Source organism: Camelus bactrianus, chromosome 18 (assembly GCF_048773025.1).
Source record: "Camelus bactrianus isolate YW-2024 breed Bactrian camel chromosome 18, ASM4877302v1, whole genome shotgun sequence".
Lineage (NCBI taxonomy): Eukaryota > Metazoa > Chordata > Mammalia > Artiodactyla > Camelidae > Camelus > Camelus bactrianus.
In genome coordinates, this window is record NC_133556.1 from 17,751,266 (window position 1) to 17,764,462 (window position 13,197).

The 13,197-nt window shown below is 48.0% G+C and overlaps 1 protein-coding gene across 2 annotated transcripts in view; it reads right to left on the reverse strand.

Annotated features, from left to right (window-relative positions):
• PRKCB (protein kinase C beta) overlaps positions 1-13,197 on the reverse strand; it is a 297,660-nt gene that overhangs the window by 136,719 nt on the left and 147,744 nt on the right. For both annotated transcript variants that reach the window (XM_074346195.1, XM_074346196.1), the window contains exon 4: positions 2,510-2,621. In XM_074346195.1, the coding sequence (XP_074202296.1) occupies positions 2,510-2,621 (112 nt within the window). The remainder of the gene's footprint in view (positions 1-2,509; positions 2,622-13,197) is intronic.

A 13,197-nucleotide genomic window follows, 5' to 3' on the forward strand; every position in this document is an offset into this window, starting at 1 on the left:
TGGCCCACACTGGTCCCTTCCTGTCCCCCTCCTTCCCTCCGAGGCTGGCGGGGACCAGCCCACCCTGGCCGGACCTCATCAGAAGGGCTTCTCCAACTCTCCTCCCAGCCCCCCACCCCCCCACCCCACCCCAGTCCCTGATGGAGGTGAAACGTGTCCGTTCTCCCCGATGGCTAAGGTACCCCGCACACCCCCAACATGTCTAAAGCCAGAGTCACCAACTTCAATGCCACGGGCGGCAGGTAACAGGGAAGCTTTGAGTGCAGCGGGACTCCACCAATGGGAGAACACAGCAGCCCCCACTCAGGCGCAGGACGCCGAGATTTTCCCACTTTTTAAGATAAGCAGGAATCCTGATTTGTATGTGACATCGCCCGATTCTTAAATACCGACAGGCTAACAGGTTGGGTTCCCTGGAAAGAGTCTGAGAAGGGGAGTTGGGAGCTGGCTGTGAGGAGAGCTCCCGTCCTCAGATGACCTTTCAGAGTTGTCCCAAATTGACACAGGAGGACCAGGCCTTTGCTCCCCTGCATCTGCCCGTCTTTGGCCATGAACTACCCCCTTGGGAGGGACATCATCTTGGGATTCGGGCAGAGCAACAGAGTATCGACCATAACTAATTGCGAGAGAATTTAGACCCAGGGTGGGAGGAATGAAATGTATCTGCAGACTGAATCTGTCTCCTGTGTGATACGATGAATACATGCCCCCTTCCCACACTCCATAGGGTATTGGTGCTTCTTTCAATGTGGGGTTGGTTTTCCCTAAGTCTTCTGGAACCAAAGCTGCTTCAGAAAGGTGAACCAGGAATCCAATGTTCTCTAGGGGGACCCTCATTCCAGTCTGAGAAGCCAGGAGGAGAGGCTGGGTCACCCCAGGGGGCCTGCATTTCAGGGGATGCCACAGGAGCTGAGGGCATGGCATCCCCAGGGGGCAGGGGGTAGGTACTGAGGGTGCCCCTTCTCAGCCCGCCCAAGCTCCAGGGGGCAGCAGACAAATTACAAAACTGGAAATGAGTTGTGGGGAGAGGATGGTGGGGAGGAAGGGAGAGCCCACTGGAAACCGGACGCCTGTGTCAGGGCCCTGTGTCAGGGCAAGCTCCCTCCCACCATGTGCCTGAGGCACATTCCCGTGCCCCGCGTGCTTATAGGAATCAGTGGCCTACAGGCAGGAGGCATCGGAATCAGCATCGGCATCGGCATCACTGGCTCTCCCTGCCTCTGCCATGTGTCTATTTGGGAGCCCTCGCTCGCCACGTGTGTCTCTGTGGCTCTTGCCCTGTGGCTATTTGTCTCCTGGTACCTGCATGGATGTATGTCTCTTTGCTGGTCTCTGGTCCTCTGCTTCAGGGTGTGCCTCCCACCATCAATGAGTTTCACACTCGGCACCTGTATCATGTCTCTGTCCCTGTCGCTCCGTGTCTGTTTCTGTCTGTCTCTCTGCTCTCCCTCCATCTCTGTATCTCTGCCTGTGTGAGTGCATCTCTCTCTGTGTCACTTCCAATCATTCTGCCTGGCCATCTGTCTGTCTGTCCTTCCTTCTGCTCGAGTCTCTCTCTAGCTGAGTCCCTCGGTAGCTTCGCCCACGGCCTCCTACACCTGGGCACATGTGTCGTCCGCCCCTACATCCGTCTCTGTCTGTACTAGTGTGTTTCTCCCTCGTGCTCCTTTCCACCTCATCCACACCCACACTCCTCTGTCACTCTCTGCCCCTGGGAGTTTCTCCCTCTGTCCTCGGCCCTGTGACAGGGACAGTCTGGCCTCATGACTGCTCAGCCTGTGGCAGGTCAACAGGCCTCTGGGAGCCACCAGCACATGGAGCCCCCATCCCTTTGCAGCTGCAGCTCTCACCACCTGCTCATGGGCCATTCAGCCTTTCACTGCATACAGAGAAGTCCTGCCCCCTGCCTGTCCTGTCCCATCCCAGCCTGGCCAGAGAATCACTCTCTTCCCCCTTCTAGCATAAACCTGCGGGTGCTGAAGGCAGGCTCTGCAAAGAATTGCATCAGCCCCACATGTCAGTGTTAGAAACGGCTGTGCGCTCAGCTGCAGGGATGGCCCTGATTTGTCCGTGCCTTCCTTTGTCCACACCCGTGGACTGTCCCCTCCCACACTGACTGTGAACCTTGCCATGAGTCTTGCTTTGATCAATGGACTTGCCCTCTTAAAGCAGTTGGGACCTCCTGTGTGAGCAGGCCATGGCTAGCCTGCTCAGGATGAAAGACACATGGCCTTGTCATCCCCACTGCCCAGGTGACAGTCAGCCATCCTTCCAGACATGCATGTGAGGCCCTGTAGGACCAGACAGCTCTCCCACCACACAGGCATGAGTCAGCCCAGCCCAGACCCAAAGGATAGCCTTGCAGAATCATGAGCTAAATAAATTATTATTCAGCAACAGACAAGGGGTACCCTGGCCCACCCAGGATTTGGGAGAATGTGCTACAGGCTTGGGTTCCACAAGGAAGCAACCCAGGCCACAGAGGCTGCCAGAGAGCAACGGTACTCACTGTCACACTTCATCCCCTGGTGGATGAGTCCATACAGCAGTGACCCACAGTGGTCACAAAACGTGGGGCTGGAGTATGTGTGGATCTTGAACTTGTGTTTGCTCCGGGGGTCCTACGGTCAAAAGAAACAAACAAGAGGCAGCGTCAGTGGGGCATGCCAAGGTTTCATGCTGCACTAAGCATCACTGGAGAACTCCACGAGAACTGAACTTGACCCCCAGCATTCATCATACCTGTCGGGGTCACCGTCAGAGCTCTGTGCCCAGACATGGTGCTTGATAAATAATCATTGAGTGAATGAGTGAACGAACGAATGAATGAATAAGACAGCTGATGGCTCCCCTTCCAGCCCCAGCACATTCACTGTGCCTGCAAGTCCTCCATCTGGGAACCGAACCTACTGACTCCTGCCCACAGCAAGGACTCCAGAGGGCCAAGCAAAATACCAGACACATCAGTTACACAGGTCCCCTTGGTCCTGTTCCTCCCTCCTTTGTCCTCCAGGCAACTTCTGGAGGGATCCAAAACCCAAGTATCAGCATGAAACCTCCCACCTAAAGGTCATTTGTTAGTAGTTCATCATCTACAGGATAGAGTTCAAGGTCCAACAAACAGTCTGCAGGTTGTGGCACAGACTACTGGTTTTCCACCATCACCTATTCTTCTTTTTAATAACAGAACCCTGGAGTTGTAGCAGAGAGCCTGGCTGCCCAACTAGAAACTACATTTCCCAGCCTCCCTTGCAGTTTGGTGTGTCCATGTGATTGAGTTCTGGCCAATGAGGTGTGTGTGCTTCAGTCATTCCTTTAAAAGGAAGGTGCACAGCCTCCCTGGCCCCTTCAGCCCTGCCTACCGACTGGAAGATGGTGAGAAGTAGAAACAACCACCTTGGACCCCAACTTGGAGCCATGTGTTGAAGGATTAAACCACCCTCCCGGCCCTAGACTTTGCCCTTTTGGACAGACAGCTGAGAGAAAATCTACCTTCTGTCTTATTCAAGTCATTACATTTGGGGGCTAATTGTTACAGCAGCTTACACGGTTCCCTAACTAACTAAAATGCCCTTCGTAACTGTAGAGCAGTGGTTAAAGGTACAGATTTTGCAGCATAAACTGCCTGCGTGCTTCTTTGCTGTATGACTTTGGGCAAGTTATTTAATTTCTTTGTGCTTCACTTTCCTTGTCTGTAAGATAGAGATAATGATACTGTTGTAAGTTTATAGGACCACTGGGAAGAACAAATGAATTAACCTATGTAGAGGTATTAGGACCACTTGGCACATGGTAAACAGTATAAACTCTTGCATTATTATTACAACATCCCCCATGTGATCCCAAATATGCCCCCAAACACATACTAGGCTTTTAGGACATAGGATTTGTTCATACTCCCAAACATGCCACACCCCTCATGACTCCGGCTCTGCGCATATCTTTCTCCTTCAAGAGATGCTCTCACTAAAAAAATTCCTTCTTCTCTCCCCCAACCCAGCCTGAAATTTGCTTTCTCTGTGAAAGAGTATATTGCAGAAGTTAAAAACAAGGGCCTTGAGTGTCAACCCAGGGCTGATCTGACATCCTCACCTTTGTGATACCCACCTCTTCCTTAATCCATTCATTCATTCATTCATTCATTCATCCATTCACATTTATTTATTGAGGCAGGTGCCTTTTCAAAATATATTCTAGTAACAGAGACAGAAAATGGACAAGTAAGAAAATAAACAGAAATTATTTTATGTGCAATTAAAGTGATAAGTGTTTCTCCCTTAGGAAACTGTTATTTTCAAAAATTTTAAAATAATCCTTACGCCTACTAGAATGGCTAACATTTTAGAAAATTGATACTGGCAATACCAAGGGCTGGTGAGGAGAGAACACAGCTGGAACTCATACAATGCTAGGGAGTGGGCAAAATGATAGAGCCAATTTGGAAATCCATGTGGCTGTTTCCTACATAGGTAAACATACCCATATCAGCTATGACCCAGTAGTCTCACTCTTGGGCGTGAAATGAACGTATGTATCTATTAAAAAAAAAAAAAAAAAAAACCCTGAACGTTTACAGCCATGTTACTTGATAATAGCCAAAGTCTGGGAACAACCAAAGCATTCAACATTCAACCTGTGAATGGATAAACAAAGTGTGGCAATTCCACACAATGGAATACTTCTCAGCAGTAGGAAGGAATGAACTTCTGCCAGTAGTTCGTGAATCTCAAAAGCACTAGGCTTAGAGAAAGATGTCAGACAGGTGCCTTATGACTCCATTTCAATAAAAGGCTATATGCTGTATGATTCCATTTAAATGACATTCTAGAAAAGGCAAGACTATGGGGACAGAAAACAGGTGGTTAAGAAGGGTTGGAGTTGGAAGGGGATTAATGACAAAGGAACAACACATGGGAACTTTTGAGGGGTGACTGGCATGTTCTGTATATCAACCATGGTGAATTTTACTTTATGTTAAAAAAAAGTGAATTTTGTTGCATGAAAACTCTATCTCAATAAGCCTCCCTAAAAATCCTCCTTCAATGAATACTTGTTGGCCTGCATCTTTTTATTGGGCTATACAAAGCTTCTTTTGTGACATTCCAAGCCTCTGTGCTCAGGCAGATAGAGTTGGCCCTTGCACAGCTCTGGGCTAACTTTGAGAGGCTAGGTCTGCCCTGTCCTGGCTGTGGGACCCTGCAGGGCTCCCAGGATGCAGAAGGACCCCATAACCACCTCCCCTGCTCGAGAATTGAGGTGTTACCCCAGTAACAACAGCAGGTCCTGGAAATCACAAAACAAAAACTTAAGACTCCCAGTTGATGGCTTAACCAACCATGTTTCCATTCTTGGGCAACAAGACTAAGGAATACATCCGGTTCCTAGAAAGAGTCCTGGCACTCGGTGCCATAAAACGCTTCCCCTGTGCCCGCCCTTTGAGAATTCACCTTAAAGTTGAGAAATTAGTGCCTCAAATCCACCTAAAAAAACCCCCACCTGTTCATGACTAGTATTGGCCTGTAGGGGGAGCTCAAGGCTTCTCTCATTCCCCTACCTAGTCTCTAAGAAGGAGGAGAGCCAATTGGGTGGGTCAGTTTCCAAGACACTGATTGGCCCAGCCTCGGTGGGCGGAGCCTGCACAGGCTTTAAAAGCCGTACCTGCCATCTTTCTCTCTCGTTCATCTCTCCTAGGAGGCTGCTGAGTCCAGATACCATGATCTTGTCCTAAGAAGGTTGGGCATGAGTGGCCTGGGTCAACTCCACTCCAAGCCCTGGGGTTAAGTTCTCTCTCTCCTCTTGGTTCTTGTATTCCCTCTGAGTTCCCTGATAGGCTGACCTTAAAGGAGCCACAAATTCGTTTTCAGCAGGTTTTTAACTTCCTTAGGTCTACCTAGCGTAGAGGAGTCTCTGAAGGCCTCATGGGCTCTACTTCGAGACTTGAGGCAAAACCCCAACTAACAATGAAGTAACCCTTTGCTGGCTGTGCACTTTCTTCCATGCATCTCAGCAGGGAATCCCAGCGAGAAGGAGTCAACAGTTTCTGACCAGATATTATCATCAAGAACCTTCTCCATCTCAGCATCAGCAGATGCCAAGTGGCACAAAGAAGGGAAGGAAAAAGAAAACATCCTCGACTGGCAGCAGCCCACATGCCAAGTGACAGCCACGTGGAAGGTGTTACTCACTCCCATTGCAGTGATGACGAACCAGACCCAGATGAGGGAGCAGGACCTTCTCCAAGGTCAACCAGCTGGCCCCCTGCAGAGTTGGGCCTCACCAGGGTCTGCCTAGCTCCAGAGATGGGATGCACCAGCTTACACTCTCTTTTCTCCTCAAGCCCCGACTTCATTGATGCCTCATCATTCAGGTCCAGCTAAAATAGCACTTCCTTCCTGCTTTCCTTTGTTCATTCACCCAGGAAATGTTTCCTGAGAGCCAGGTTCTTCCTAAGCACTGGGGATTCAACTGTGAGGAAGGGAGACAGAAGGCCTGCTCTCATGGAACTTACGCTTTAATGGTAGAGAGGAACTAAAAAGAAATGATTTCCATGCACTACCCCCCAGCATCTTCCCCAGCTTAGCATTTAAAGCACTGTGTTGTAATCGCATGTTTAATTGCATCTCTCTCACACTTAGCTGCAAGCAACACAGGGGAATTTTGCCCACCATGACATCCCAGGGCATATACTGTACCTGGCATACGGAAGATGCTCGATAAATATTCCATGAGTCAGAGTTAACATTTATTGGGCATTTACTCAGGCCAGGAGCTCGTGGAGTTACCAGGCATTAGCTCATTGAATCCTCATAACACTATATGAAGAATGTACTATGTACTGGCCCCCACTTTACAGATGAGGAAATCGAGGGACGTAGAGATGCAGTGACTTGCCCAGGGCTCCCCAGCCTTGGCGCCACAGCATGTGGCACAGTGGTCAGCACGGAGTCAGTGGTCAGTTAGTTGTGATGGAGGTCGTGGGGTTGCAATCACCACACAACGCACAGGCACCCCCGTCAGGCTCCAGAGATGCAAGGGCAAGAGAGTGGGGACACCTGAGTGTCACCTGGCAGCCTCCCTGCTCCTCAGCCTTCCCAGAGGGTCTCCCACCTGACAGGGGGTTACAGATGGGGACACTTTTCATCCCACACAAATATGGCACCAGCCAGTGTCCAGTCCCTTGGAGCTCCCCATCCCCACCTCCAAACCAGAGTCTTCCCTGTGAACGCCCACCCACCCAGGACCAAAGGACAAGCAGATCCCAGCTCAGCATCTTCAGTCCATCACCTGACTCCAGGCACAAGCAGCTAAGGAGGAAGGAAGCACAGATCAGAAATCAAAAAAAAAAAAAAAACTTTAAACCTCTAAACCAAAACCTAAAATAGCCTCTTTCAGTCTGAATGGGCCGTGCGGCTTTGTGCACAGGTGGGCTGAAATCTGCCTGGGCCGAGGCAAAGCTACAGGGATAAGGAAGCTGAGTTGAAACACAAAGGCCAAGAAAGCACAGGCCAACGGTGTCAGTCAGAGGAGGCCATCACAGAAGCCTGTAAATTCAGACTGTATCGTCCCCGGACCTTTGCAGGCCACAAAATATACCCCGAACGTACATTTCCCAGGAGGTAGACAGGCAAGGCCAACCTGAAGATCCCAGTTGGAAATACCGTCAGAACACAAGGAAGTTTACAAACATGGGCTCTGGTGTTAACTGTGTGGCCTCAGGCAAGTGCCTTAACCACTCTGAGTCTCTGGTTCCTTGCCCCATAAAAATGGAGATAAAAACAGTATCCACCTTATGGACTGGCTATGATGATTAAAGCTCCCAGCACAGTGCCCTGCACACAGGAAGTACAAGCTCTTGATTTCAGCAATCCAAACAGAAAAAAGAATCATGGTAACACTTTCTCAAACTTCAGTCTTGAGTCGTTCTAATTTTGCATGTGTCCATACGAATCTGTAATATTACTTACTTGGAGCTTTTCTTTAACTCAGCATGCCATTTCTACCTAAACCTATTTAAAAAGACAACTCAGTTAAGCGTGTGAACTCGTGGGATCGATGCGCAAATTATGTTTTTTTCTAATACACTTTAAAAATGAAATTTTAAGATGCTCATCCCAGTGGTCTCCACTGGCAAGCTGTGGAAACACATACACATTTACCTGGAGAGTGAGCCAATTGGTTTTACCCCATGGGGACAATTGGACACTGTCTATCAAAATTCCAAACGCTTCTCCACTTTTGACCCAGCTGTCCCACTCCAGGAATTGATTCTGGAGTTAAACCCACATACACGGGAAATAATATATGTACATGGTTGTTCACTGCAGCATTATTTATAATAACAAAAGATTTTAAATGAGCCAAGTGTCATAGGGCGGGAGATGCTTAAATAAATCATAGTGCAGCTACACAACGGACTACTACTCAGGTATAGAGACCAAGAGTTCTCTGCACCACTATGGAAAAATCTTAAGAGTATATTTTTAAGTGAAAACAAAAAAGAAAAAGCAAAACCCAAGGTACAGAAGAGCATATGGTGCCTACTACCTTTTGGGCAAGAAAGTGAGGCGGGGTAAGAAAGACTGTTCTAAATTACTCGTACCTACATAAACAAATGCCAGAAGGAGACAAAGTAAAGGAAGCTAATAAAAGTGTTTCTCTATAAAGGCAGGAGGAGAAAAAGTGGATGGGGAGTACGACTTCTCCATATACACCTTTGTAGAGTTTGGATGAAAGTAGAATATTTTAGTGTCGATCTGGGTACCTGAAAATCTCACAGCACCTGCCACCATGCCAGGTAACACAACAGAACCACTATGCTCCAAACTGCAAAGAGAACGCCAAAAATTCCCAAGACAAAGAGGCAGGGAAGCCTTCACTGGGACTGTGTGGACTGAGATTTTTGTGAACCTGAAATGAGCAGAATGTTAGAAGCTGTAATTACACACACGCTGCAGTTATAAGGCGGACACTGTAATTTGGTGAAGATCTTTCATTTTGTTCCTGGAGAATAGAGTGCATAGAACTGTAACGCTGTGTAAATGTTCGTGGGCCTGGGGACGGTCTGATACACTATGTCCACTGCTACCACACTCCCGCCCCCCTGAGCAAATAAGTAATTGTTCCATTTAAGGACAAGCTTCTTTTGTGTCAACTTTGGTAGGATTTTAAATATGATTTGCTGGGTTATGATTTGCAGCAGAGTCAGTGTCAACATTAAGGGTTAATTAATAGCCACGTTCAAACTTAATGACCAGCTCTCACAGCTATTAGCTTTCAGACTCTGGGGCAAAGTATTTAACCCTTTAAGTTTTTCATTTCTTCATCTAAAAATGGGCTAATAATAATGTCTAATTGCTAAGCTGATGGGAGAGTTCAATGAGTTATTGTAGGAAAACTGCCTCAAAGTCACTGGTGGAAATAAATAAAATGTTCACTTTTACCATTCATTTTCTGTCCATATCTTTTATCCATGTTTAAATTGAAGTCCATTTCTTTCTAAATAATTTGTAACAAGTTTTCTTTATAATTATTAAGAATATTAACCACTCCACTATGATGTTTACATTTTCCCAGTTTTTCATTTGCATTTTAATTTTTTTGTTTTTGTTTTTATTTTGGGGGGGGGTAATTAGGTTTATTTATTTATTTATTATTGTTATTTGTTTTTATTTAACAGATGTTATGAGGATTATACCCATGACCTTGTGCATGCTAGGCATCCACTCTACCACTGAGCTATACCCTCCCCACGCCTGCATTTTAATTTTGATGATGTTTTTTTCTTTCAACATATAACACTGCAAGTGTGTGTGTGTGTGTGTGTGTGTGTGTGTGTGTGTGTGTGTGTGTGTGTGTGTGTGTTTAAATAAAGTGCAATTTCTCCCTTTTCCTTTATGGTCTTTGTTGATATATTTAGAAAGTCCTTCCCAGTATTTTCTTCATCCTCTTACAGTCTCACATTCTATGTTGAAATCATTATTTCCCTTGGAATTCACTTTAACAGGAGCTTCCTGAAGAAAGCCCTTTATTTTTCTTCATGTTTAGCAAGTTGTCATCACAAATGTATGGAATGTATCTTCTCGTGCTGATGTGAAATGCCTCTTTTATCATGCCCTCATTTCTCTTGTATCCTTTGTCCATTTTTCAGTTTCCTCTTCTGCTCCAGTGGTCTCTCTATTCCTGCCTCAGCACATACTGTTTTAATGTATCATAGGTTTAGAACGTCTTAGTACCTAAAAACACGCACTGTATACCCCCCCACCCTGACCACCGCGTTAGCATCCGCTTTCAAAATTTTCTTGGTTGTTCTCACCCACGTATTCTTCCAGCTTGTACTGGAAATGCCCATCTCTGTCAACCCTACTTATCGTCCCTTCTAGAAAAACTCCCATCTACAGCAACAGCTCAGTAAGCCATAGAGCATCTGACCTCATGCTTCCAGCCAGTGCGAATGGACCAAGGTCTGGCCAGTGACATGCAACTGAAGAAGGAAGACCTGGGCCAATCAGAATTCAAAACAAGGAACTGTGCCATGCTGGGGGCTGACGCTGACTGATGGGATGGGGGTGGAGGTGATGTAGGTAGGGGAGCAAGGAGAATGAGAGAGAGAGAAGGAGTGGGAGAGAGAGGGAGAAGGAATTTACATGTAATTTGAACCTTCCTTTATGTGCTTCCAGAAAAGTTTTTTTTCCCCTCTAAACTCTTCTTAGTTGCCAGTCTCAAGTTAAGCTAGTCTTCTCCTTTCCAGGATTTGTATGTTATTTCAACCAGTGATCTCAATTCATTAGCTCAGCCAGCGGTTTGTAGCCTGGTTATGCCATCCTCCAGGGCATACATGCAAATCTCCTGCAGAGAAGTATTTATTTCCAGGCCTCCGGGTGAGACTCACAAGCAGTGGGGAGCCCCGACTTTCAGGGGGCGGTGTATCCCTCAGATTGATATAGAACACTGACGAGTTTGGAACTGTGACACTGAGCCAGCTCTCCTGACGTCAGCCCTGGGCTAGAGCTGACCCTGGCCACCCACTTCGGGTGGTGGGTACACTCTGCAAGTCCTAACTGTCCCCATCCAGCCCACTTGCGACTGGCTGGTCCCTGCAGGCACCTGAGGTTGTAACTCCTGCCAGATCGCAACTCCAGTGAGAATAACCAACCGCCTGAGGGAGGATGACCGAGGGAGACCACATGGAACAGCAGTGCGTCCCTTCTCTGAGCCTCGGGAAGACGTGCAGACCCACCCCCAGGCAGGCAGCACCTGTCTTCCTTCTCCTGGAAGGCTGCCAGCGTGGACAAGGCAGCCCCAACTCTAAGTGACTTCAAGGCATCAGGCATTGGACCTGCAGGTTCAGCTCTGATTTGGTGCCTGAGTTGGCAGGGGATGAGAAGCCACATCTCTTCCAGCAGGTGCTGCCTGGACCTGGTCAGGTGACCCTCAACCCCGGGACAGGGTGCAGCTCACCACGAAGAAGAGGGTTAGTCAGGTGTCTAACAGGTGAGGCTCCAAGTCGGGCTGCCTGGATCAAAGTGGCTCCACCACTCACTAGCTGTGTCTCTTGGCCATGCTGCTTAAACTCTCCGCACTTGTTTCCTTGTCTGTAAATTAGGGACAATAATGATATTTATTTCCTGGGATTGTTATACGGAGTGAATTCCTTAAAGCCTTTAACAGTTGCCAACACAAAGGAGCCACTCAATAAATACCAGCTAACATCACTAGTAATAGGGCATCCCCATGTCTTCCCAGTTGTAACTTTTCCTAATAAACCCCATTTCTGTCCCCACCTCTTGAACTTTAGCTTTGATTTCTGGCACCAGTTCCCTCCATAAAGGCAATCAGCAATTCATGGATTTATCTGCTTATTCATCAAATATTGTTGAGTGCCTTGCATGTGTCTGGTGCTGGAAGAGCGACATCAGACATGAGGTCTGCCCTCTTGGGCTCCCAGCCTAGCTGGGAGGAGACAGTAAAAAAAAGCAAAAAAAAAAAAACGTACACTTGTGACTGCTGTGGGGGAACAGCTCGCAGTGCCTGGAGTTTGCAGTGAGGGATTCCACTGTCAGAGAGGTCTGGGAGGCTTCCCTGAGGAAGTGAAGCTTGAGCTAAGATCCGAAGGATGAAGGGCGTACCCTGGACCTCGCGGGCACCTGGCTGGGGCTCTGTGCCCCCGGGGGAAAACTATATTCAGCTGCATAGCATCCTGCTTCAACCGAGGTAGACCCAGCCGACGCCACCCCACTGCCTGGCTCCAAGCTCTGCCTCGGCCCCCATTCTCGGTCCTCGGCTCGAACCCCTCAGCTGTGGAACCCCAGCCCTGCTGAGGGAAACTGAGCAGAGAGCTCCCGAGTCAGACTCTAAAGGCAGATGGTCCAAATTCAGTGCCAGCTCTGTTACTTCGCAGCCATGCAGCCTTGAGCAAGTTCCCGAAGCTATATGAGCCTTGATTTTCTCACCTGTAAAATGGGGAGAAGCTACAGCAGGTTAGTCAGCACTGTAAGACCAGGTTGCCGAGGCTGAATCCCAAACTCAACAACTTCCTGTGCAACGTTGGGCAGGTCTCCTAACCTCTTTGTGTTTCCATCTCCTTATTGTTAAAGTGGGAACAGTAATAACAGCACTAAACCCTCACAGGATTATGCGAATTTAACGAGTTAATCTTTGTAAAGATCTCAGCACGGTGCCTGGCACTCAGCAAACACTCTGTAAGTGTGTGTGGAATAGAACGCTTAAATAAATGCTTCTGCTTTCTAGGTTTGTGAGGGTTCGTGAAATTGTGATTATATCGCGCTGAGCACAGTGACTGGCAGGGAGTATGCACTTAACTAATATTAGCTTAAAATAAAAACTCCATCAATGTCCTTGGGCAGGTCATCTCCATGTTCTGATCTCAGTTCCCCCTTCAGAAAACAAAAGGGTTAAGCTGGGTATTCCCCAGGGGCCCTTTGAGTTCTGACACCTTCTGTCATCCCCCTAGGCTGCTTACAGGGCACTGCCCAGCCTCTTCCTGTGGACGCCACCCTGAGAACTCACTGCTCAGAGTGTACCGTAGCTTTTCAGGGAGCAGACACACTGCAACAGATGACACCCTTGCGTTATAAATAAATCCTCCATCAGCCACAAAACATGCACACCCATCCTCTCCCCTCGCCACCCCTCCTCCCCCAACAGGGCCATCAGCCAACAGAGGGAGGAGCACCCCTC